Source organism: Peromyscus eremicus, chromosome 20 (genome assembly GCF_949786415.1).
Source record: "Peromyscus eremicus chromosome 20, PerEre_H2_v1, whole genome shotgun sequence".
NCBI classification, from domain to species: Eukaryota; Metazoa; Chordata; class Mammalia; order Rodentia; family Cricetidae; genus Peromyscus; species Peromyscus eremicus.
Genome location: NC_081436.1, coordinates 20,641,332 through 20,663,854, shown reverse-complemented (window position 1 = coordinate 20,663,854; position 22,523 = coordinate 20,641,332). Strand labels below are relative to the sequence as shown.

General features: G+C 49.6%; 1 protein-coding gene across 1 annotated transcript; it reads right to left on the bottom strand.

Annotated features, from left to right (window-relative positions):
* Positions 1-7,306: 7,306 nt before the first annotated feature.
* Positions 7,307-14,847, bottom strand: LOC131896993 (cytochrome P450 2D20-like). The gene is made up of 10 exons (XM_059247845.1): positions 14,681-14,847; positions 11,349-11,587; positions 10,433-10,604; positions 9,985-10,137; positions 9,745-9,905; positions 8,891-9,067; positions 8,582-8,723; positions 8,198-8,385; positions 7,662-7,803; positions 7,307-7,561 (listed from the first exon to the last, which is right to left on the bottom strand). Exons 2-10 carry the CDS (start codon positions 11,535-11,537, stop codon positions 7,383-7,385), a joined length of 1,503 nt encoding a protein of 500 aa, XP_059103828.1. The 5' UTR covers positions 11,538-11,587; positions 14,681-14,847; the 3' UTR covers positions 7,307-7,382.
* Between the last annotated feature and the right edge of the window lie 7,676 nt (positions 14,848-22,523).

Below are 22,523 nucleotides of genomic sequence, written 5' to 3'. Positions count from 1 at the left end.
AAACGGAAAGATTCAGGAGTCCTGAGAATTTGCCTTCCCAGTCGTGGCGCCGCCCTGAAGGAGAGCCATGGGTCATTAGTTTCCCCGCGGCGGACCTGCGATTTGGATTCGGATTCTGACTCTTACTTGCTGCAGCCTGTCACCTTGAACAAACCCTAGGTATCTCAGACCGAGTGCGCAAGAATGGGAAATACTAGCAGTATGATGGGACCCAAGGACAGGTTAGTGTAAGCCTTGCACCTGGGATGGAAAGTTATCTTGGAAGTCGGGAGCCAAGCAACACCACAGAGTCCCTGTGGGAAGCCTTGCAGCTCCGCCCTGTGGAAGTGTTACAGCTCTGCCAGGGGAAAGTTCCCCCACTGCAATTGTAACAACTCTGTTAGGGTGGGGGAGGGTTTCCCCAGGGAAAGTGTTACAGCTCTGCTCTGCCAGGGGAAAGTTCCCCAACAGTGTCGCACCACACAGCAAACCTCACAGCAAGAGATTTACTGGGAGGGAAAAATCCAGAAGGGTGGCTAGAGTGAGAAGCAGCAGCAAACTGAACAGAGTACAGGGCTTATGTAGGAGTTATTTGGGGGGGAGGGTGCTTCCAGGGTGGCTTGGGATTGGTGGGGTATTGTGGCCTGATTCTGGGACAAGCTCTGGGATTGGTGGGATTTCAAGTTCTTGGTCCTCTTGGGGTCAAGTCAGGGTATGGTGTTTGTCCCCTGGCCCCCTTTCCCTGCAGTTAGGATTGTGTGTTAAGCACAACAGAGATGCATTTCTTGCCTGCTCATCAGGGATTGTGGCGACAGGCAGTACTAATTCAGGTAATCTGGTTACAAGTGCTTACCCAGGAGAGGAGAATCATATGAACTAAGATAGAAACGTGACTGGAACTCAACAGAGCTTCAGGAAATCGTCCTTTCCTCTTTACTTGTCCCTCGAAGTGCCTGTTTTAGAACGTTGGAAAAAGGTGAGAGAGGATGTCCTCTTCGCGTCCTGAAAGTTTTCCCATCCTTTTGAAATAAAGATTGCTTCCTGGTGGCCTGCTGGTAGACGGTGTACTTCTGACATTAGATTAGTTCTGTGCATTCCAATTTCAGTTTTGCTGCCTAAGCTCAGAACTAACCACTAGTCATCACTTTCTTGAGATATATAAGTCGTGAGGGTTATAGTGGGAGTTAAATATTCCTGCCAGAAACACCTGATTTAGAATGCCCCAAACCCTCCCTGCTGTTTTATCCTCTCCAAATGTAGGGTACTGAACAGCAGAAACAAAGATGTAAAGTATAACCTCACCTGAGCGTCCTTTGACCCATCATCTGGTAGAATCAGAATCATCTAGGTTACACAGGTCTGTTGACTCCAAGGTCATGGCTGGGAAACAAAGTTCATATTCCAGGATACTTGTAACTGGATGGTTCTCTCCCACCTGCCAGTTCCTGAATAACCACTCACAGGCTTATATTGATTATAAATGTTTGACCAATGGCTCAGGCTTGTTACTAGCTAGCTCTTACATTTGAAATTAACCCATATTTCTTATCTATGCTTTGCCACGTGGTTTGTGGCTTTTTGCCTATTTTCTATATGTTTTGCTCCCTATGCGGCTGGCTGGCATCTGCTCTGACTCCGCCCCTCTTCATCTCCAGTTTGATTGTACTACCTAACCTGATTCTGCCTGGCTATTGACCAAAACAGTTTTATTTACCAACCAATGAGAGCAACGCATATTCACAGCATACAGAAAGACACTAAACCTGGAGTGTAATTCTGGTATCTTCAAATGTAATGCTCTCTGCCACTACTTCATTCCAAGGTTATAAATCATTGACTCAAAGGACTAGTTTGCTAAAGGCTGTTAGTATTCTGCCAGTTAAAACAATTTTTGAAGTAATTGTTTGTCAGGAAATTGCTCATGACTTTCCTCACTGTTTTGGATGTGTTTTGCTTCCATCTGTTCATGGCCATGCTTTTGCCCCTGGAAACTAAGACAAACCCAGTGAGGCAGCCATGGTGAATGAGGTCCACCACGGTACAAGAGCAGGATCCTGAGGCAGAGTTGTGGATGTTGAGAAGTGGCCGAGGTTCAAAGAGGGTGCAGTATCCGGACACTTGGTCTTATGTTGGTTGGCTCCATTGTCCTCTCAGGCAGAGACAGGTTTCTCTGTCTAGGGAGAGATGTTAGTGTTTTGAAATGAGGGCGGGGAGATCATGTGACGGTTTTGTTGTTTGTTTGTTTGTTTGTTTTAGGTTGGTTTGGTTAGCTTTTTGTTTTTTTGAGCCACAAGTGTCTCAAGTCATCCCAGAGAATGTGCCTTTATCTTTCCTCACTCCCAGCCCCAGCCAGGCTCATATTGCACATCCAGATGCAGGACCATGAGCAGCAGGGCCCAGGCCAGTGTGGTGGAGGGGGTCACCTTCCCTACAGTGAACAGGGCAGCCACCACCACGAGTTCATTTTGATCATCAAAGCTGCTTCAGGATTCCCCTTGGCCTGGGCCAGGTAGAGAGGGTGGGCTGAGAGGATCATGGGTAGAAGCCCACAAAAACCTTCCACTGTCTCCAGGAAGTCCAGATCCTGGGTTACTGTGTGACACACGGGCTCTGTCCTGCTTGTCCTTACCCAACACTACAACCACAACTGTCACCTTTTCCACCTCAGCCAGGAAGGCATCAGTCAGGTCTCAGAGTAGGATCCCAGGTCTATCCTGTGAACCCATAAGTGCCTTGTGCTCTGGGAAGTCTTTGGTAAGGTGCTCTGGGATGTGCTGGAGCATTAGGACCACATTCAACACCTATGACAGCCACAGAGTGCACCCAAATGCTTCTTTCCATTAGAAAATTTTAAATTTATTTCCTTATTATTACTGTGTGAATAAGTGTGTATGGTGTAAGGGTTGCATAGTGTGTGTGTGTGTGTGTGTGTGTGTGTGTGCATATGTGTGTGTATGTGTAGGCATACTTGCCATTGTGAGAACATGGAAGACAGAGAACACTTATGGAGTCAGTTCTTTCCATCTGAAATGAGTTCCAGAGATTGATTCGTGTCCCGCAAATCCTAATTAGTCTTAGTAATAAAAACTCTGAACCAGATACAGGGTAAATGCTGAAAGATCAGAGAGACAAAGGAGCAAGCCACAGCCACCTCTCACCTCACCAACTCCTCAGCCTGCAAAAGAGTGAGTTCCTGTCTCCTCCCACCTTCTATTCCTCTCTCTGTCCAGCCATATCACTTCCTATCTCCACCTCCCTAGTGCTGGGATCAAAGGTGTGTGCCTCCACCGCTTGGCTCTGTTTCTCTTTTAGACTGGATCAACCTCAGGTAGCCCAGGGTGGCCCTGAACTCCTGATCTTCCTGCTTCTTCCTCTCAAGTGCTGGGATAAAAGGTGTGTGCCACCACTGCCTGGCCTCTATGGTTAACTAGTGGCTAGCTCCACACTCTGATCTCCAGACAAGCTTTATATGTTAGAGGACAAACAAAATAGCACCACAGCCTCAGGTCTCCAGGCTGGCTGGGCAAATTTCTTTATCCACTATCTGGCTTGCCGTGCTGTTGCTTCTATTTGGAGTCCACATGGATCAGTCTCAGTTTCCAGCCTCTTCCACAACGGACTCAGGGCCTTGTTGTGGAATACTATTTTAACCAGGCAAAGAGGTGTTGTTGCTTTTGTTTATGCTGCAATTGCTTAACAGTGGAAAGATGTGTGTTTAGTGATGTAAAGATGTCTTGCATCTGTTATGCCTTGCCTGACTAAGGAACCTGAATGGTCTAATAAAGAGCTGAAAGGTGAGGAGCAAGGGAAGAGGTATAGGTGGAACTTCCAGGCAGGGAGATTAAGTAGGAGGAGGAATTTAGGTTCAAGGAAGAAAGAAAAGGAGACAACAGGGAGACTCCAGGGGCCAGTAGGAGACACAGAGGAAGCAGGGAAATAGGACATACAGAATAAAAGAAAGGTAAAAAGCCCCAAGGCAAAATGTAGATGAATACAAACAGGTTAAAATAAGTTAAAAGAGCTAATGGGACAAGCCTAAGCTAAAGCTGCACATTTCTAATTAATAGTAAGTCACCTTGTCTTTATTGGGGAGCTAGGTGGGGATCCAAAGAAAATTACAAATATATCTGACTCCTTACACACCACCCGCCATCCCTGCTGGTGAAGGCAGAACAGGTACAGGGAGACAGTGAACTCCTCAGTCACCCCTGCTCCACTGAGTTCATAGCCAGGCAGGAGGTCACAAAACCACCATGCTGTCACCATGCAGACCCATAAGGTGAGAAGACCACACCTTAACACACACAGTCTGAGTGTAGACAGGGATACTTGGCTGTGCTGTCCTCTCTTACCCACATTCATCTTCTCATCTGGGTCCAGTTCCACCCATGGGTCCTCCAAAGTGTTGGCACCACACACACCATCACATATCCCTTGTGTTCCAACGTGAAATTCAGTGACTTTCTCTTTCATTGCCTGATCACATACCACAATCATTGCTTAATAAACCCCATGCCCATCTCTGACCAACTGTGCCCACACAGTCTTTGGACTTTAGAGGTGGTCATGAAGCCTGGGTAGTTCAAGATGGACACTGGCAGATGGTTTACAACAGTGTCTCCTGCATGACTTTCCATCATTGATCACGACCTCCATCTTCAGGCCATCTCTAAGTAGGACACATCTCTGCAGTAGTTTGGGAACTGAAGGTGAAGGTCAGAGCACCTCCAAGGTAGAGGTCCATCAACTGCCTGAACCAGGCCTGGGACACAAGCCTTCGGGTCTTGGGAGTTTGGTGTTTATTGGACTCAGGCCCTTTCATGTATCCCTGATCTACAATCACAGCCTAAGATCTGGTACCTTGTGTCTGGGGATGTCACATGTTGTGAGCACAACAAAGGACTCCTATCTGACATGAGCACCAGGATGTGACATTGAAGAGCCTGGGAATTGTTATTGGGCTACTTAGCATTCTACCATGTACAAATGAAGTCAGGTTCTTGAGACAGGCAGTGAGGTCAAGACCACACAGCACCTCTCTTCACTTGCTTTCTTGACTAAAATGATCCATTAGACCCTAATTCCTCTTCCTCACCCTCACAACCTCATCCATTAGTGGGATCAGAGGAGACCTGAGTCTCAATAACTCTGCCCTGTGCTACCAGCTGCCAAATCAGCTGCCTTGTTCTGCCCCACTTCCTGAACTTTCCATCACACCTTGCACTAAGAAAGTCCAAAGTATCCTCAGAACCCACAGAGCCTGTCACCAGGAAGCAGCTAAGTCTCCTACTTAGGGGCCCAGCTCCCTGTTCATTGTGTGCTGCTAGAGGAGCTTGATCTCTGTTCCCCTTAATTACCACCTCTCTCTGTGTATGAACAGGTTTTCCCACATGTTCTGCAAGTTCAGGCCCAGTAGTGGCACAGGGCCCGGCTGGATTTCCAGAGCTTACAACAATGTATCAGCTCCACCTGTAAAGGAAGATGGCCATGAATATGACCACAGGCCACAGTTCACATCCAGTCAGCTACCTCATGAGTACTTCACTCCTTCTAGTTTTTTATGGCTACAGCTTACATCAACCACTGCAGCCCCATAAGATCAGGAAGGAGACCTCTTACTGCAACCTGGCATCTGGTCCCCAATAAAGGAAGAAGGCTGTCCTTTGTGTTATGTCTTGAGTTGACCTCCTGTGTTTTCTCTACAGTCTGCATGTCAGGAAGGTATGGAGCAGTCTAGGGAGGTTTACCTCAGTTTCCTGCCTCTTCTTCCCTCCCCAGGTGCTTACTCACTGGAGGGCATCAGGATGTGGGAGCTGACTCCACAGGAGCTGTGCACACTGGTTATGTTAGGCTAAGGACTGTGAATATGGGCCACCTATGTAATGAACCCCTGCTCCCAGGGACATAAAAAACTCACTCACTGACATGCCACACATGCAGAGCATTGGGGCTGAGGGCATTGCATCAGGCTAGAACAAGACCTTCCAGCACCATCAAACAGGGGAAAGAGGAGGGCTGTAGAGATGGTTCTACAGTGAAGAGCACTGGCTTCTCTTCCTGAGGACCCAGGCTTCATTCCCAGAATCCACAAGATGTGTACAACTAACTTCAACTCAAGTCCCTGGAGATCGCATGCACACATGCATGCAAATACCCATGCATACACAGTAAAAATAAAGGGGGTGGAGGGAAGAAGAGGAGATGCTGGGAAAACATTGTGCATATTCCCCTGGGCAGCAATGAGGTAGGACTGTGAAGTAAAGTTACCAGAGCTTGGTGAGTGTTTTTGGTTCTTTACATTCCAAAAGCCAATGTCTGACTACTGATGGGATGTGGGGGGCTTCCCTGACATTCCTAGAAAGAGAGTCAGGGAGAGGACATTTTCTTTTCCCCAAAGCAAAACCAAGAACAGAGTCCCCACACAGCTGTGTCTCAAGGCATGCCAGAGAGGTCAGGGTCTTGGGATGCTGCAGTCTGGCCTCAGATTATATAGAGACTAAGATAAGCCTTGAGGGATGCTCCAGGCCTTCATGTTCTCCCTGGTCTCATAAAGCCCCCAAATTTTCAAGCCCCAAGATTCTTGAACTTTCCTAGTAAGTAAAACCCATTATATTAGTCCCATGTGCTTGCCAGGAGCACTATCCTCAGTCTGGAGAGAAGGCCCCAGACAGAACAGCTGGATCCTGCCCATCCTCCAGGATTCTGACCAGTCACCTTTTGCCAACTCAGATTTTCTCCTGCATCCTTTCCCTGCAGCAAGCCTGAGCTGTGAGGACAGCAGCTTGTCTAGCTTGAGAGACCTCTTAACCATTTGTGGCACTTCAGGGTCTTAGGGACCTTTACCAACATCTGTCACCAAAACAAGGATAGTGCTGATTTCCAGCACAAGCCATTCAAAGTTCCTCTGAGAACCATTCAGTCTTAACGTCTACTGGTCACCCACCCAGCGGCTGTTGATGGGGCTTTCTGTGAGATCTAGAGTCAATCACTGAACACCAGCACAACCACCTCTCCTCCTATAGTGTGTCAAATTTCCTTACCTCCCTCCTTTCATTCCCTCCTGCTTCCTGTATCACAACCTTGTGACGACAAACCCCCTGTAGATAATGGGTCTCATTAAGAAGTCCACGCCATAGAGCCCCGGCTGACCTTGAACTTGCAATCTTCTTGTCTTGGCCACTCATGCTATACTGAAGGCCTGTGCTACTGCTCTTTTCTCACAACATTAAAGCTGATCATAGGGGAGGTCTGAGGCAGAGGGGAAGACTGACTGTAGACTGTTGTCTTGGGACACAGTTGACACAAGGATGGGGGTTGGACTGGGAATGAGTGGCAGCCACAGAACAGGTTTATCGGACATCAATTAGCACAAGCTTGGGAGAAGGTTGGAGCTGCTGTTCTTTCTAGCGCAAGACTGTGCAGAGTTCATAGGGGACTGGCATAACTGGCAATGCGAATATGCCACGGTCGCTGGGCCGGGGCTGTCCATCAGGCACCGAGAAGCTAAAGCGCTGCAGGAGGCAGGTGAAGAAGAGGAAGAGCTCCATGCGGGCCAGAGGCTCCCCCAGGCATACTCTGCGGCCTGTGGGTGGGAGAGGGGATCAGTCAGTCTGGGGCCTGATGAATGCTCCACCCTCCAAGGCCCCCTGGGAAGAGACAGGGAGCCAGGCACCCCCCAGGACCTGCTGAGAATGGCATGAAGGCCTCATGCTTCACAAAGCGGCCCTGGGCATCCAGGAAATGTTCAGGGTGGAACTGGAGGGGCTTCTCCCAGACAGTCTCATCCTTCAGCACGGAGGACAGGTTGGGGATGAGGGTCGTTCCCTGGCAGGAGGCACATGGTATGAACAGGGACTGGGACACGGGTAACATGACCCAGGTCACTAAATTCACACACATAACCTCTTCGCACACACACTGGATTCTTTCATTCACCTCACCTCATAGCCTCTTAGTACCTCTTCTAGTACCAGTCAAGGCCCTGTGACAAAGCTCCCATGGGTACCCAAATCAAGCCTCTGTGTGTAGTGTTCCCTCAAATCCCTGTGGCTTATTTTCTTGGACATAACTCTTCCCTGGGGAATCCTGGGCAATGGCTGCTGTATACTCACACACAGGTTGGTCCCATCACCATGTGCAAATCCAGGATGTGGTGGTCTTGGCCTTTATAGCCTTGTTTGCCTAGTGGTGACCCTGGGACAAGGGACCCCATTCATACCTTGGGGATGAGGAAGCCCTGTACTTCAATGTCACGGGATGTCATGTGTGGTATATTCACTGGGACAATGTCTGCAAATCGCTGGACCTCATGAATGACAGCATTGGTGTAGGGCATGCGGGCCTGGTCTGCCAACTCTGGACGCCGCCCCTGCCCTATGACTTCATCAATCTCCTGGTGGACGTGGCCTGGAGGGACAGCATCCCCTCAGTGAAGCAGTGTCTTGGTGGCTCTTTCCTGAAATTCTCCCATGGCTTATTACATGACTATAGATTTTCATCAGACTTATTTGAGTCCTGGTCAAGCCAGTGCTGGAACCAGTAAATTCTCAATCACCTCAATCTTTCTTCCTTAACCCTCCCTCCCAACCCCAACCAGGCTCACTCTGCACATCCGGGTGCAGGATCATGAGCAGCAGGGCCCAGTACAGTGTGGTTGAGGTGGTCACCATCCCTGCAGAAAACAGGTCAAACACCACCATGCGAAGGTTCTCATCATTGAAGGTGCTCTCAGGATTCCCTTTAGCCTGGGACAGACAGAGAATGTAGGCTCAGGGATAGAGGCAATAAGGACAAAATGATCTACCATTGTGTTCATGCACCCCAATTCTTGGGTCCATGCGTGACATGGCATCACAAGACACAGAATGCTTCTGCCAAAAGGCAGAGGCCCAATCTTTATGGCTGTCCTCACCTTCTCCATCTCAGCCAGGAAGGCATCTGAAAGGTCTCGGGGAGGCTGGGCAGGGTCCCAGGATGTCTTGTGATCAATCAACATCTTATCCAGTGAATTTACGAATTCTGTCATCTTGGGGAAGGCTTTGCCAGGCAGCCCAGGGATGCGAAGCAGCACTGGAACAGCATTCAGCACCTGGGAAAAAAACACAACAGTGTAGTTGCTTTTACTGCTAATGAAGAATCGTGTGTGTGTGTGTGTGTGTGTGTGTGTGTGTGTGTGTGTGTGTTTGGGTATGTGTTTGCATGCCTGCATATGCACTCACACACATGCACAATGGCTCCTATTTGGTGGTCATAGAACTATTATAGAGTAAGATCTATCTCCCACATGGGTCCCAGGGATCCAGCTCAGATCTCCAGGCTCACTTGGTAAGTTCCTTTACCCAGTGACCATCAGTGTCCTGCCCCTGGATGCTGATTCTGCTCACTGTTCACCTGGACCAGTCTCAGGTCCTCGTTTCTTCCACAAAGGACTCAGGATCTGTTTGTTCCCACCCATAACCTGCTTTTCAACCGTTCCAGCCTCTAGGCTGTCTTGTAACTCAAGATAAAGCAAATGACTATTCTACTGGAAATCTAAGAGGCTTGTGCAGTTCCCATGTAGACAGGGGGCATAGGTCACTCCCTTCCTAGAGCCCCTGACCTTTGTCCACTCATCCTCTCCTGTTACCTGAGGTTTGCCAACATGTAGGCCTTTCCTCCTGCATTTGACTGTCACACTAGACCCTCACCCATTCACCTGAATGCATAATTATTCTGATAGGATTTACAGCATAGAAGTAGCCATGTACATTACCCTGAGACTCATACCTCAGCAATGAAGCCAGAGTCCTCTCCAAAACCTTCCTGTAATATTTTGAGCACCTTGTTTAAGAAAGGGTCTTCATACTCGAAGCGATGGGCATAGATGAGGGATGAAATCACATTGCATGCACCTTTATTCAGGAGGGTGATGGGATTAAAGGGATGACCTAGAAGCAGAGATGCAAGCAAGTCATGGTATTGCTCATAATTGCCTGCCCACATCTCTATATCTCACCTATCACCCACCAGCCTCCTTGGCCAAGGCATCACAGAGGTGACCAGCCTCCTCTGTCACCCACTGTTCCAATGATTTCTTGCCCAGGCCGAAGTCTCGCAGGGTGGACACAGAGAATCGCCGCTGCTCTCTCCACTCGGGTCCATAAGGGGCAAACACCACACCTGCAGGGACATCCGTGGATAAACATGGATACATGTGCCATGTGTAAACAAGGATACATGTGTCTGTGCCATCTCCTCTGCTCCCAACATTTCCCTGAGGTCAGTCTCAGCCACCAGTGTCCCAGCACTTTGCTGTCACATAGCAGCACATGCCACTGTAGTGTCTCCACCCTCCATTCCAGTGACTTCCCCTTGCATTGCCTCAACACATCCCCTCCATTAGATCCTGTCCATCTTCTGTCCATGGCTCCTCAAGCCCTATCCTCTCTGCCTTCTCCCCAGGATAGCTCTTTGCCTTTAGATTTGTGCCCAAAGCCCAGATGATTAAATATGGGCATTGGAGGGCGGTCAGAGGTGTCCTCTCCACAGTTCACCAGCACTTCCCGAACCGCCTTCAGTCCATTGACCACAACCACGGGCTTCCAGGCCATCTGCAGGCTGAACACGTCACCATAGCGTTGTTGAAGCTGGAGGAGAGGGACAGAGCACTTAGGAAGTGGAGATTTCCAAACACTGTAAGATCAAAATTAGGCACACAAGTCTCTGTGTGTGTGTTTGTGTTTACCTGTATGTTTGTGTGTGCATGGGTGTGCCCATTAACAGTGCAAGCACATTTGTATGGTACACATTATTGAACCTTGGTCCTGCCTTGTGCTGAGCAAATGCTCTATCACTGACTCTATCTCTAGCCTGAGGTATGGGACCTTGTGAATGGGGTATCCATTCTTCTAAATCCAGCAAAGTTCTCATAGTAGATAAGGTCATTTAGGGGAGACCTTGCCAGAGCAAAGTCTTTGCGTGCTTCATATCCCATAATACAAAAGAAATTCATGTTCCTGAAATGGGCAGTGAGGCCTGTGTCCACACAGGATCAAGAGATTATAGCACACACGGCCATCTCCCCATTTCTCTTTCCTGACTGACAGGCTACACTGGAACCCGACTCCTCCCCTCTGTTCCTGACACCTCATCCAGTGAGGGGATCACAAGGGACCTGGAGCCTTCCTGACTTCTGTCCTGTTCAACCTGCGTCCATGGCCCTTTCATACTGAACTTCTACTCTTAGAAAGTCCACGGTGTCCTCAGACCCAGAAGTAAGTGCCACAAGGAAACTTCTCAGCCTTCCTTCTCTTGGAGGCCATCTTCCTGTCAATCCTGTGGCTTCAGGGGCATCATGACCTCTACTCCCCCTCCACCACCATCTGTCTCACCTTGTACAAACTGTAAGGCATGTTCTGGAAGTCCACCTGCAGCAGGTTGCCCAGCCCAGGTAGCGGCACAGGGCCTGGAGGGTAATGGGCAGTCCAGAACTTTCGTCGGTACATCAGGTCCACCAGAAGCAGGAAGACGACCGTGAATATGACCACAGACCACAGACCAGCTCCAATCAACAGCACCATGGCTGCCCCACTGCTTGTCAGGCTGTTTGGGGAACACCTGCTCCAGACACCTGAGATCAGGACAGACACTGTAAGGACACACTAGGCACCTGGTCCCTTATGAAGGGGATAAAGCTGTAGTTTGTTCTCTGCCTTGAGCCAAGTAGCTGTGTTTAATGTTCAGCCAGGGTGTGTAGGGAGCAGTGAGAACAGGTGAGGGAAAGTCTGCCTCAGAGGTTCCTGCCCTTTCACCTCTTCTCTGGTGCTTATCCAGGGGAGAAACATCACTTTCTCCACAGGGAGCTGTACACTGTGGTTATGTATGCCTGGGCACTGTGAACACAGAGGAAAGATGACCAGTGGACTCTGCCTCAAGGTTCAGGTTCACAAATTATAGGGAAGTCAGTCAGTGATAGGCCACACAGGCAGAGCTGTGGGGGCCTGAGGACATTGTCTCAGAATGGATTGAGTTCATGGAACACTTGGCTTTAGGACATGAGGTATGACAGACACTGCAGGCACTATCACTGTGAGGCAAGGGCCACTGAAGTGGCTTGTGTGGCTAGCCATGAGGATGAGTGACAGGCGGTGTGGGAAGACAGCTCCATCCCGGGAGCCATGAGTACAGGTGTGAGGTCACTCAACTATGAGGAAGGCCAAACTCACAGCCTGGGGACCTCTCTGCTCTGATCTGAGAAAGCCGAATAATGGTCTAAAACTGTCAGAGAATCCTGGGGAGGCCATCAGGATGTCCATCCTGGTACTTTTCTCATGGAGGCCAGTGTGACTAATTTTACACCCCTTTTGTTTCTCGGTGGGTGGAGCCCTGTGTCTACAGTTATCATAATAGGGACAGAAAGGATGTCGTTCCTCATGCCACACAGGCAGAGATTTGAGGGATTTGTTGACAGTGCACAGCCTGGGGTAAGACTGCCCTGGAGGGTCAAGGATCACCTAGTTGGCAGGACACAAGGTACTTACAGGCCCTGCAGGACACCTCAGCTGTCTGTGACAGGAAGTACCACTGACTGGTTTTGTGGTGAATGAGGGGTATTGGGAGGAAGGTGGCTGCAGCTTGTGGAGTCTTGTGACAAGTTGGTGGTTGCCGAATTGATCAGGAAGGCCAGATTCAGAACCGGCCACTTCTCACATGGGGTGTAAGAAATCTGTGACATTGTCAACAACTGTCAGACAGACCCTGGAGCCCATAGATGGGTTAGGTTCTTGTCCCATGGTGGTCTCTTTCCTTTATTCACCCTTTGTTTCTTGGTGGGTCAATCTCTCCCTGAACGTCTTCCACATGGAGATATGGAGGCAGTGTCCTCCTCATGCCCAGAGGCCTGTGTTTAGGAGGGGCAGCCAAGAGGAGAATGGAAACATGACTCCTGAGCCTTTCAACACATGGCACCTGTGTTCTGGGCACTGCTGGGCACACTGCACATGTCAACTCATCACTCACTAGGGTCATTGAAATTGCAGTCCCTGTCCTTGCAGGGGATTAGACCTTTGAAGATCAAAGGCTCAGAAGTCCCAGTGGAATCCAGGAGGGGGGCTCTCTGCTGCCCCCTCCAGTGTGGCAGAAGGGAGGCAGGAGCTGAGTGAGAGGAGATGGAGTCCACAGCATGCAGCACCTCAGCAAGGACCAGACCCTGGGTCTCCTCCTCTCTGCTGTCCCTGCCACCCCTTTCTCTGCCCATGTCTATGCCACCAGGGCCTGTGGGGGACTCCATGCTTGCTGCTGGCCTGAAGCCCCTGTCCCCATGGCTCACTTCTTGCTCCTGTCTATCCCTCTTGGTCCTGCCCAACAGGTGGCACCCTGGATTGGTCAATGGTCAACAGCTTCCTCTAGCTCCATCCTGGCCTGAAAGGAAATGCCGCACAGTACAGGAGCCAACACAAGCCCATCAGGGTGGGGGGTAGGAGACAACTGAGACTTAGTCACTGAGGGCCTTAAACAGAGGGCCCTGGACTGACCCAGCGTACTCCCAGGGTAAGACCTGACACCTGACAGTTAACCCTGGGGTTCGCACCAGGACATTCCCTCCCTTGAGCAGTCTCTGTCCCTTCTCTGTGTCATGTATCACATGAAAGAGAAGCAATGTTGCTGACTGGTGCCGGCCCCAGGGTGGCATGGACTGACTCAGGCCTGATTTTCCTGCTTCAGGTTAAGTGAGTCCAGAGAGATACGTGGACTGAGCAGCTGAGGGATGTCACACCCTGTATGTTGTACAGGGTTCCCTGGTCTGTCACCAGCTTGCTTGAGATGGTCTGGATGCTCTGCTGAACATCTGCCTGTTAGCACTGTTGCTCCCTTTCATCCTCCATCCATGCCTCCTCAGCCATGTGAACACATGTGTCCTGTCTGGATCTGCGTGACCTCCAGGTTGGGGTCAGTGGTACTGCTATGTCATGTCTACAAGAGCAAGCTGGAACTTGAGTCCCTGGCCATCGGGGGCCAGCGGGGCCCTCAGATTCCCAATTCTCTGTACACATGTCAACAGGTACTTAATCACTGTCCTCTGGACTCCACCGGAAGAGGACACATGGGTCCTGGGCATGTCTCTCCTGGTTTCTGTCCTGCCTGCCATTTTTCCTTTGCTGGCTTCAACTGTCTGGGTTCACTGAAGTGAAGACTACAGTGAGTCTAAGAGCCATTCCTGGGTCCCTGCTTTCTTTCCTTAGGCTTGGTGGAAAGTGCAAACCCAAGTCTGCTTGGGAAGAGTGATGTGACTCCCTGGGGTGACTGTGACTCTGAGAGTGTTGCTTTGGGAAAGCTTGGTTTGGGCAAAGGAAGACCCCGGTTGGGGTTGGTAAAGTTTTCATACCCGGCTGGTTACTTCACTCCTCATGGTTTGAGGCCAGAGCGGGAGTGTGGGAAATTATGACAGGATGTTACCTATGGAAGCACAAACTACAGAACTAACGCTCAAGATGATGGGCACTTGGTATTTAAAGAAATGTAAGGCAAGGGTGGTCCAAAAGGCCCATGCAGGGTGTGTGGCGGGGGTGGGGGGGGTGGGGGAGGAGGGGGGATTGAAGTAGGAGGCAAGCAGCAGGGCAGTGGGATCCCCCAGCTCGAGGTCCACACCCACCTTCTAACCTTCCTCGCCCAGGCCTGCTCATCCAAGAAAGAACCTTTGCAAGAGCTTGGTGCTGCCACTCACCAAAGGAAACTCAGGGCCAAGCGGAGACCAGGAGAATGGAGGCAGGCTGGAACCACGGACTCGCAGCCCGGGACGGCCGCACCGGAAGGGCACGAAGGGGCTCCCCACGCACTGTGGAATGACCCCGGGAGCCTCAGCAACCTTGAGAAGAAAATGCACAGTGCTAGCTAGCAGACAGAACTCAAGCCAGCCAGCTGCCGCACCCCACGTAATCTGCGGAGCCTCGCGGACGCCGGAAGCCACGCCCCCGACGAGGCTCTGCTGCAGGCCAGTACTCCAGCTTCCCCGGGTGAGCTGGGCGGGTGTGCTGGGCAAGTGCCAGGGAAGAGCTCATGTTCTGGGATTTGCTCTTGTCCAGACTCGAGCTGTGCCTCGCCTGGAGTGGGTGGAGGTCCCTCAGGCAGTCGCCTCGCTCCTGCAGTCCCCCGCTTGGGTGAAAACGGAAAGATTCAGGAGTCCCGAGAATTTGCCTTCCCAGTCGTGGCACCGCCCTGAAGGAGAGCCATGGGTCATTAGTTTCCCCGCGGCGGACCTGCGATTTGGATTCGGATTCTGACTCTTACTTGCTGCAGCCTGTCACCTTGAACAAACCCTAGGTATCTCAGACCGAGTGCGCAAGAATGGGAAATACTAGCAGTATGATGGGCCCGATGGACGGGTTAGTGTAAGCCTTGCACCTGGGATGGAAAGTTATCTTGGAAGTCGGGAGCCAAGCAACACCACAGAGTCCCTGTGGGAAGCCTTGCAGCTCCGCCCTGTGGAAGTGTTACAGCTCTGCCAGGGGAAAGTTCCCCCACTGCAATTGTAACAACTCTGTTAGGGTGGGGGAGGGTTTCCCCAGGGAAAGTGTTACAGCTCTGTCAGGGGAAAGTTCCCCCACTGCAATTGTAACAACTCTGTTAGGGTGGGGGAGGGTTTCCCCAGGGAAAGTGTTACAGCTCTGCTCTGCCAGGGGAAAGTTCCCCAACAGTGTCGCACCACACAGCAAACCTCACAGCAAGAGATTTACTGGGAGGGAAAAATCCAGAAGGGTGGCTAGAGTGAGAAGCAGCAGCAAACTGAACAGAGTACAGGGCTTATGTAGGAGTTATTTGGGGGGGAGGGTGCTTTCCAGGGTGGCTTGGGATTGGTGGGGTATTGTGGCCTGATTCTGGGACAAGCTCTGGGATTGGTGGGATTTCAAGTTCTTGGTCCTCTTGGGGTCAAGTCAGGGTATGGTGTTTGTCCCCTGGCCCCCTTTCCCTGCAGTTATGATTGTGTGTTAAGCACAACAGAGATGCATTTCTTGCCTGCTCATCAGGGATTGTGGCGACAGGCAGTACTAATTCAGGTAATCTGGTTACAAGTGCTTACCCAGGAGAGGAGAATCATATGAACTAAGATAGAAACGTGACTGGAACTCAACAGAGCTTCAGGAAATCGTCCTTTCCTCTTTACTTGTCCCTCGAAGTGCCTGTTTTAGAACGTTGGAAAAAGGTGAGAGAGGATGTCCTCTTCGCGTCCTGAAAGTTTTCCCATCCTTTTGAAATAAAGAATGCTTCCTGGTGGCCTGCTGGTAGACGGTGTACTTCTGACATTAGATTAGTTCTGTGCATTCCAATTTTAGTTTTGCTGCCTAAGCTCAGAACTAACCACTAGTCATCACTTTCTTGAGATATATAAGTCGTGAGGGTTATAGTGGGAGTTAAATATTCCTGCCAGAAACACCTGATTTAGAATGCCCCAAACCCTCCCTGCTGTTTTATCCTCTCCAAATGTAGGGTACTGAACAGCAGAAACAAAGATGTAAAGTATAACCTCACCTGAGCGTCCTTTGACCCATCATCTGGTAGAATCAGAGTCATCTAGGTTACACAGGTCTGTTGACTCCAAGGTCATGGCTGGGAAACAAAGTTCATATTCCAGGATACTTGTAACTGGATGGTTCTCTCCCACCTGCCAGTTCCTGAATAACCACTCACAGGCTTATATTGATTATAAATGTTTGACCAATGGCTCAGGCTTGTTACTAGCTAGCTCTTACATTTGAAATTAACCCATATTTCTTATCTATGCTTTGCCACGTGGTTTGTGGCTTTTTGCCTATTTTCTATATGTTTTGCTCCCTATGCGGCTGGCTGGCATCTGCTCTGACTCCGCCCCTCTTCATCTCCAGTTTGATTGTACTACCTAAACTGATTCTGCCTGGCTATTGACCAAAACAGTTTTATTTACCAACCAATGAGAGCAACGCATATTCACAGCATACAGAAAGACACTAAACCTGGAGTGTAATTCTGGTATCTTCAAATGTAATGCTCTCTGCCACTACTTCATTCCAAGGTTATAAATCATTGACTCAAAGGACTAGTTTGCTAAAGGCTGTTAGTATTCTGCCAGTTAAAACAATTTTTGAAGTAATTGTTTGTCAGGAAATTGCTCATGACTTTCCTCACTGTTTTGGATGTGTTTTGCTTCCATCTGTTCATGGCCATGCTTTTGCCCCTGGAAACTAAGACAAACCCAGTGAGGCAGCCATGGTGAATGAGGTCCACCACGGTACAAGAGCAGGATCCTGAGGCAGAGTTGTGGATGTTGAGAAGTGGCCGAGGTTCAAAGAGGGTGCAGTATCCGGACACTTTGTCTTATGTTGGTTGGCTCCATTGTCCTCTCAGGCAGAGACAGGTTTCTCTGTCTAGGGAGAGAAATTAGTGTTTTGAAATGAGGGCGGGGAGATCATGTGACGGTTTTGTTGTTTGTTTGTTTGTTTGTTTTAGGTTGGTTTGGTTAGCTTTTTGTTTTTTTGAGCCACAAGTGTCTCAAGTCATCCCAGAGAATGTGCCTTTATCTTTCCTCACTCCCAGCCCCAGCCAGGCTCATATTGCACATCCAGATGCAGGACCATGAGCAGCAGGGCCCAGGCCAGTGTGGTGGAGGGGGTCACCTTCCCTACAGTGAACAGGGCAGCCACCACCACGAGTTCATTTTGATCATCAAAGCTGCTTCAGGATTCCCCTTGGCCTGGGCCAGGTAGAGAGGGTGGGCTGAGAGGATCATGGGTAGAAGCCCACAAAAACCTTCCACTGTCTCCAGGAAGTCCAGATCCTGGGTTACTGTGTGACACACGGGCTCTGTCCTGCTTGTCCTTACCCAACACTACAACCACAACTGTCACCTTTTCCACCTCAGCCAGGAAGGCATCAGTCAGGTCTCAGAGTAGGATCCCAGGTCTATCCTGTGAACCCATAAGTGCCTTGTGCTCTGGGAAGTCTTTGGTAAGGTGCTCTGGGATGTGCTGGAGCATTAGGACCACATTCAACACCTATGACAGCCACAGAGTGCACCCAAATGCTTCTTTCCATTAGAAAATTTTAAATTTATTTCCTTATTATTACTGTGTGAATAAGTGTGTATGGTGTAAGGGTTGCATAGTGTGTGTGTGTGTGTGTGTGTGTGTGTGTGTGCATATGTGTGTGTATGTGTAGGCATACTTGCCATTGTGAGAACATGGAAGACAGAGAACACTTATGGAGTCAGTTCTTTCCATCTGAAATGAGTTCCAGAGATTGATTCGTGTCCCGCAAATCCTAATTAGTCTTAGTAATAAAAACTCTGAACCAGATACAGGGTAAATGCTGAAAGATCAGAGAGACAAAGGAGCAAGCCACAGCCACCTCTCACCTCACCAACTCCTCAGCCTGCAAAAGAGTGAGTTCCTGTCTCCTCCCACCTTCTATTCCTCTCTCTGTCCAGCCATATCACTTCCTATCTCCACCTCCCTAGTGCTGGGATCAAAGGTGTGTGCCTCCACCGCTTGGCTCTGTTTCTCTTTTAGACTGGATCAACCTCAGGTAGCCCAGGGTGGCCCTGAACTCCTGATCTTCCTGCTTCTTCCTCTCAAGTGCTGGGATAAAAGGTGTGTGCCACCACTGCCTGGCCTCTATGGTTAACTAGTGGCTAGCTCCACACTCAGATCTCCAGACAAGCTTTATATGTTAGAGGACAAACAAAATAGCACCACAGCCTCAGGTCTCCAGGCTGGCTGGGCAAATTTCTTTATCCACTATCTGGCTTGCCGTGTTGCTGCTTCTATTTGGAGTCCACACTGATCAGTCTCAGTTTCCAGCCTCTTCCACAACGGACTCAGGGCCTTGTTGTGGAATACTATTTTAACCAGGCAAAGAGGTGTTGTTGCTTTTGTTTATGCTGCAATTGCTTAACAGTGGAAAGATGTGTGTTTAGTGATGTAAAGATGTCTTGCATCTGTTATGCCTTGCCTGACTAAGGAACCTGAATGGTCTAATAAAGAGCTGAAAGGTGAGGAGCAAGGGAAGAGGTATAGGTGGAACTTCCAGGCAGGGAGATTATGTAGGAGGAGGAATTTAGGTTCAAGGAAGAAAGAAAAGGAGACAACAGGGAGACTCCAGGGGCCAGTAGGAGACACAGAGGAAGCAGGGAAATAGGACATATAGAATAAAAGAAAGGTAAAAAGCCCCAAGGCAAAATGTAGATGAATACAAACAGGTTAAAATAAGTTAAAAGAGCTAATGGGACAAGCCTAAGCTAAAGCTGCACATTTCTAATTAATAGTAAGTCACCTTGTCTTTATTGGGGAGCTAGGTGGGGATCCAAAGAAAATTACAAATATATCTGACTCCTTACACACCACCCGCCATCCCCGCTGGTGAAGGCAGAACAGGTACAGGGAGACAGTGAACTCTTCAGTCACCCCTGCTCCACTGAGTTCATAGCCAGGCAGGAGGTCACAAAACCACCATGCTGTCACCATGCAGACCCATAAGGTGAGAAGACCACACCTTAACACACACAGTCTGAGTGTAGACAGGGATACTTGGCTGTGCTGTCCTCTCTTACCCACATTCATCTTCTCATCTGGGTCCAGTTCCACCCATGGGTCCTCCAAAATGTTGGCACCACACACCATCACATGTCCCTTGTGTTTCACCGGGAAGTTCAGTGACTTTCTCTTTCATTGCCTGATCACATACCACAATCATTGCTTAATAAACCCCATGCCCATCTCTGACCAACTGTGCCCACACAGTCTTTGGACTTTAGAGGTGGTCATGAAGCCTGGGTGGTCCAAGATGGACACTGGCAGATGGTTTGCAACAGTGTCTCATTGATCATCACCTCCATCTTCAGGTCATCTGTAAGTGGGACACATCTCTGCAGTAGTTTGGGAACTGAAAGTGAAGGTCAGAACACCTCCAAGGTAGAGGTCCATCAACTGCCTGAACCAGGCCTGGGACACAAGCCTTTGTGTCTTGGGAGTTTGGTGTTTATTGGACTCAGGCCCTTACATGTATTTGGATCTACATGCACAGCCTGAGATCTGGTACCTTGTGTCTGGGGATGTCACATCTGGTGAGCACATCAAAGGACTCCTAACTAACATGAGTACGAGGATGTGACATTGAAGAGCCTGGGAATTGTCACTGGGCTACTTAGCATCCTACCATGTACAAATAAAGTCAGGTTTCTTGAGACAGGCAGTGAGGTCAAGACCACACAGCACCTCTCTCTCTCTCTCCACTTGCTCTCTTGAGTAAAATGCTCCATTAGACCCTGATCCCTCTTCCACACACTCACGATCTCATCCATTAGTGTGACCAGAGGAGATCTGAGTCTCCATAGCTCTGCCCTGTGCTACCAGCTGCCAAATCAGCTGCCATGTCCTTCCCCACACCTTGCACTAAGATGTCCAAAGTATCCTCAGAACCCACAGAGCCTGTCACCAGGAAGCAGCTAAGTCTGCTACTTAGGGGCTCAGCTCCCTGTCCGTCCTGTGGCTTCAGCACCATTGTGTGCTGCTAGAGGAGCTGTGATCTCTGTTCCCCTTAATTACCACCTCTGTCTGTGTGTGAACAAGCTATACCACATGTTCAGCAAGTTCAGGCCCAGTAGTGGCACAGGGCCTGGCATGTAGCTGGAAGTCCAGAACTTGCAACAATGTATCAGCTCCACCAGTAAAGGAAGATGACCATGGATATGACCACAGGCCACCACAGTTCATCTCCAGTCTGCTACCTCATGGGTACGTCACTGCTTCTAGGTCTTTCTGGTCACATCAACCACTGCAGCCCCATAAGATCAGGAAGGAGACCTCTTACTGCAACCTGGCATCTGGTCCCCAATAAAGGAAGAAGGCTGTCCTTTGTGTTATGTCTCCAGTTGACCTCCTGTGTTTTCTCTACAGTCTGCATGTCAGGAGGGGGTGGAGCAGTCTAGGGAGGTTTACCTCAGTTTCCCACCTCTTCTTCCCTCCCCCCAGGTGCTTACTCACTGGAGGGCATCAGGATGTGGGAGCTGACTCCACAGGAGCTGTGCACACTGGTTATGTTAGGCTAAGGACTGTGAATATGGGGCACCAGTGTCAATGAACCCCTGCTCCCAGGGACATAGAAAACTCACTCATCTGACATGCCACACATGCAGAGCATTGGGGCTGAGGGCATTGCATCAGGCTAGAGTAAGACCTTCCAGCACCATCAAACAGGGGAAAGAGGAGGCCTGGAGAGATGGTTCTACAGTGAAGAGCACTGGCGTCAATTCCTGAGGACCCAGACTTGATTCCCAGAACCCACAAGATGTGTACAACTAACTTCAACTCAAGTCCCTGGAGATCGCATGCACATGTGCAGCCAAATACCCATGCATACACAGTAAAAATAAAGGGGGTGGAGAGAAGAAGAGGAGATGCTGGGGAAACATTGTGCATATTCCTAGGGGCAGCAATGAGGTAGGACTGTGAAGGAAAGTTACCAGAGCTTGGTGAGTGTTTTATCCTATACATTCGAAAAGCCAATGTCTGACTACTGATGGGCTGTGGGGGGCTTCCCTGACATTCCTAGAAAGAGAGTCAGTGAGAGGACATTTTCTTTTTCCCAAAGCAAAACCAAGAACAGAGTCCCCACACAGCTGTGTCTCAAGGCATGCCAGAGAGGTCAGGGTCTTGGGATGCTGCAGTCTGGTCTCAGATTAGAGACTAAGATAAGCCTTGAAGGGTGCTCCAGGCTTTCATGTTCTCCCTGGTCTCATAAAGCCCCCAAATTTTCAAGGCCAAGATTCTTGAACTTTCCTAGTAAGTAAAACCCATTATATTTGTGCTATGTGCTTGCCGGGAGCACTCTCCTAGGTCTGGAGAGAAGGCCCCAGACAGAACAGCTGGATCCTGCCCATCCTCCAGGATTCTGACCAGTCACCTTTTACCAACCCAGATTTTCTCCTGCATCCTTTCCCTGCAGCAAGCCTGAGCTGTGAAGACAACAGCTTATCTAGCTTGAGAGACCTCTTAACCATTTGTGGCACTTCAGGGTCTTGGGGACCTTTACCAACATCTGTCACCAAAACAAGAATAGTGCTGATTTCCAGCACAAGCCATTTGCATTTCCTCTGAGAACCATTCAGTCTTGACGTCTGTCTGTGGTTAGTCACCCACCCAGCGGCTGTTGATGAGTCTTTCCATATGATCTAGGGTCAATCACTGAACACCAGCACAACCACCTCACTTCCTATTGTGTGACAGAGTTTCCCTGTCTCCCTCCTTTCTTTCCCTCCTCTTTCCCTGCATCAAAACCTCATGACTACAAACCCCCTTTACATAAAGGGTCTCATTAAGAAGTCCAGACCATATGGCTCCGGCTGACCTTGAACTTGCAATCATCTTGTCTTGGCCTCCTGCTTGCTATCCTGCAGGCCTGGGCCACTGCTCTTGGCTCAGTAAACTCTTTTCTCACAACATTAAAGTTGGTCATAGGGGAGGTCTGAGGCAGAGGGGAAGACTGACTGTAGACTGTTGTCTTGGGACACAGTTGACACAAGGATGGGGGTTGGACTGGGA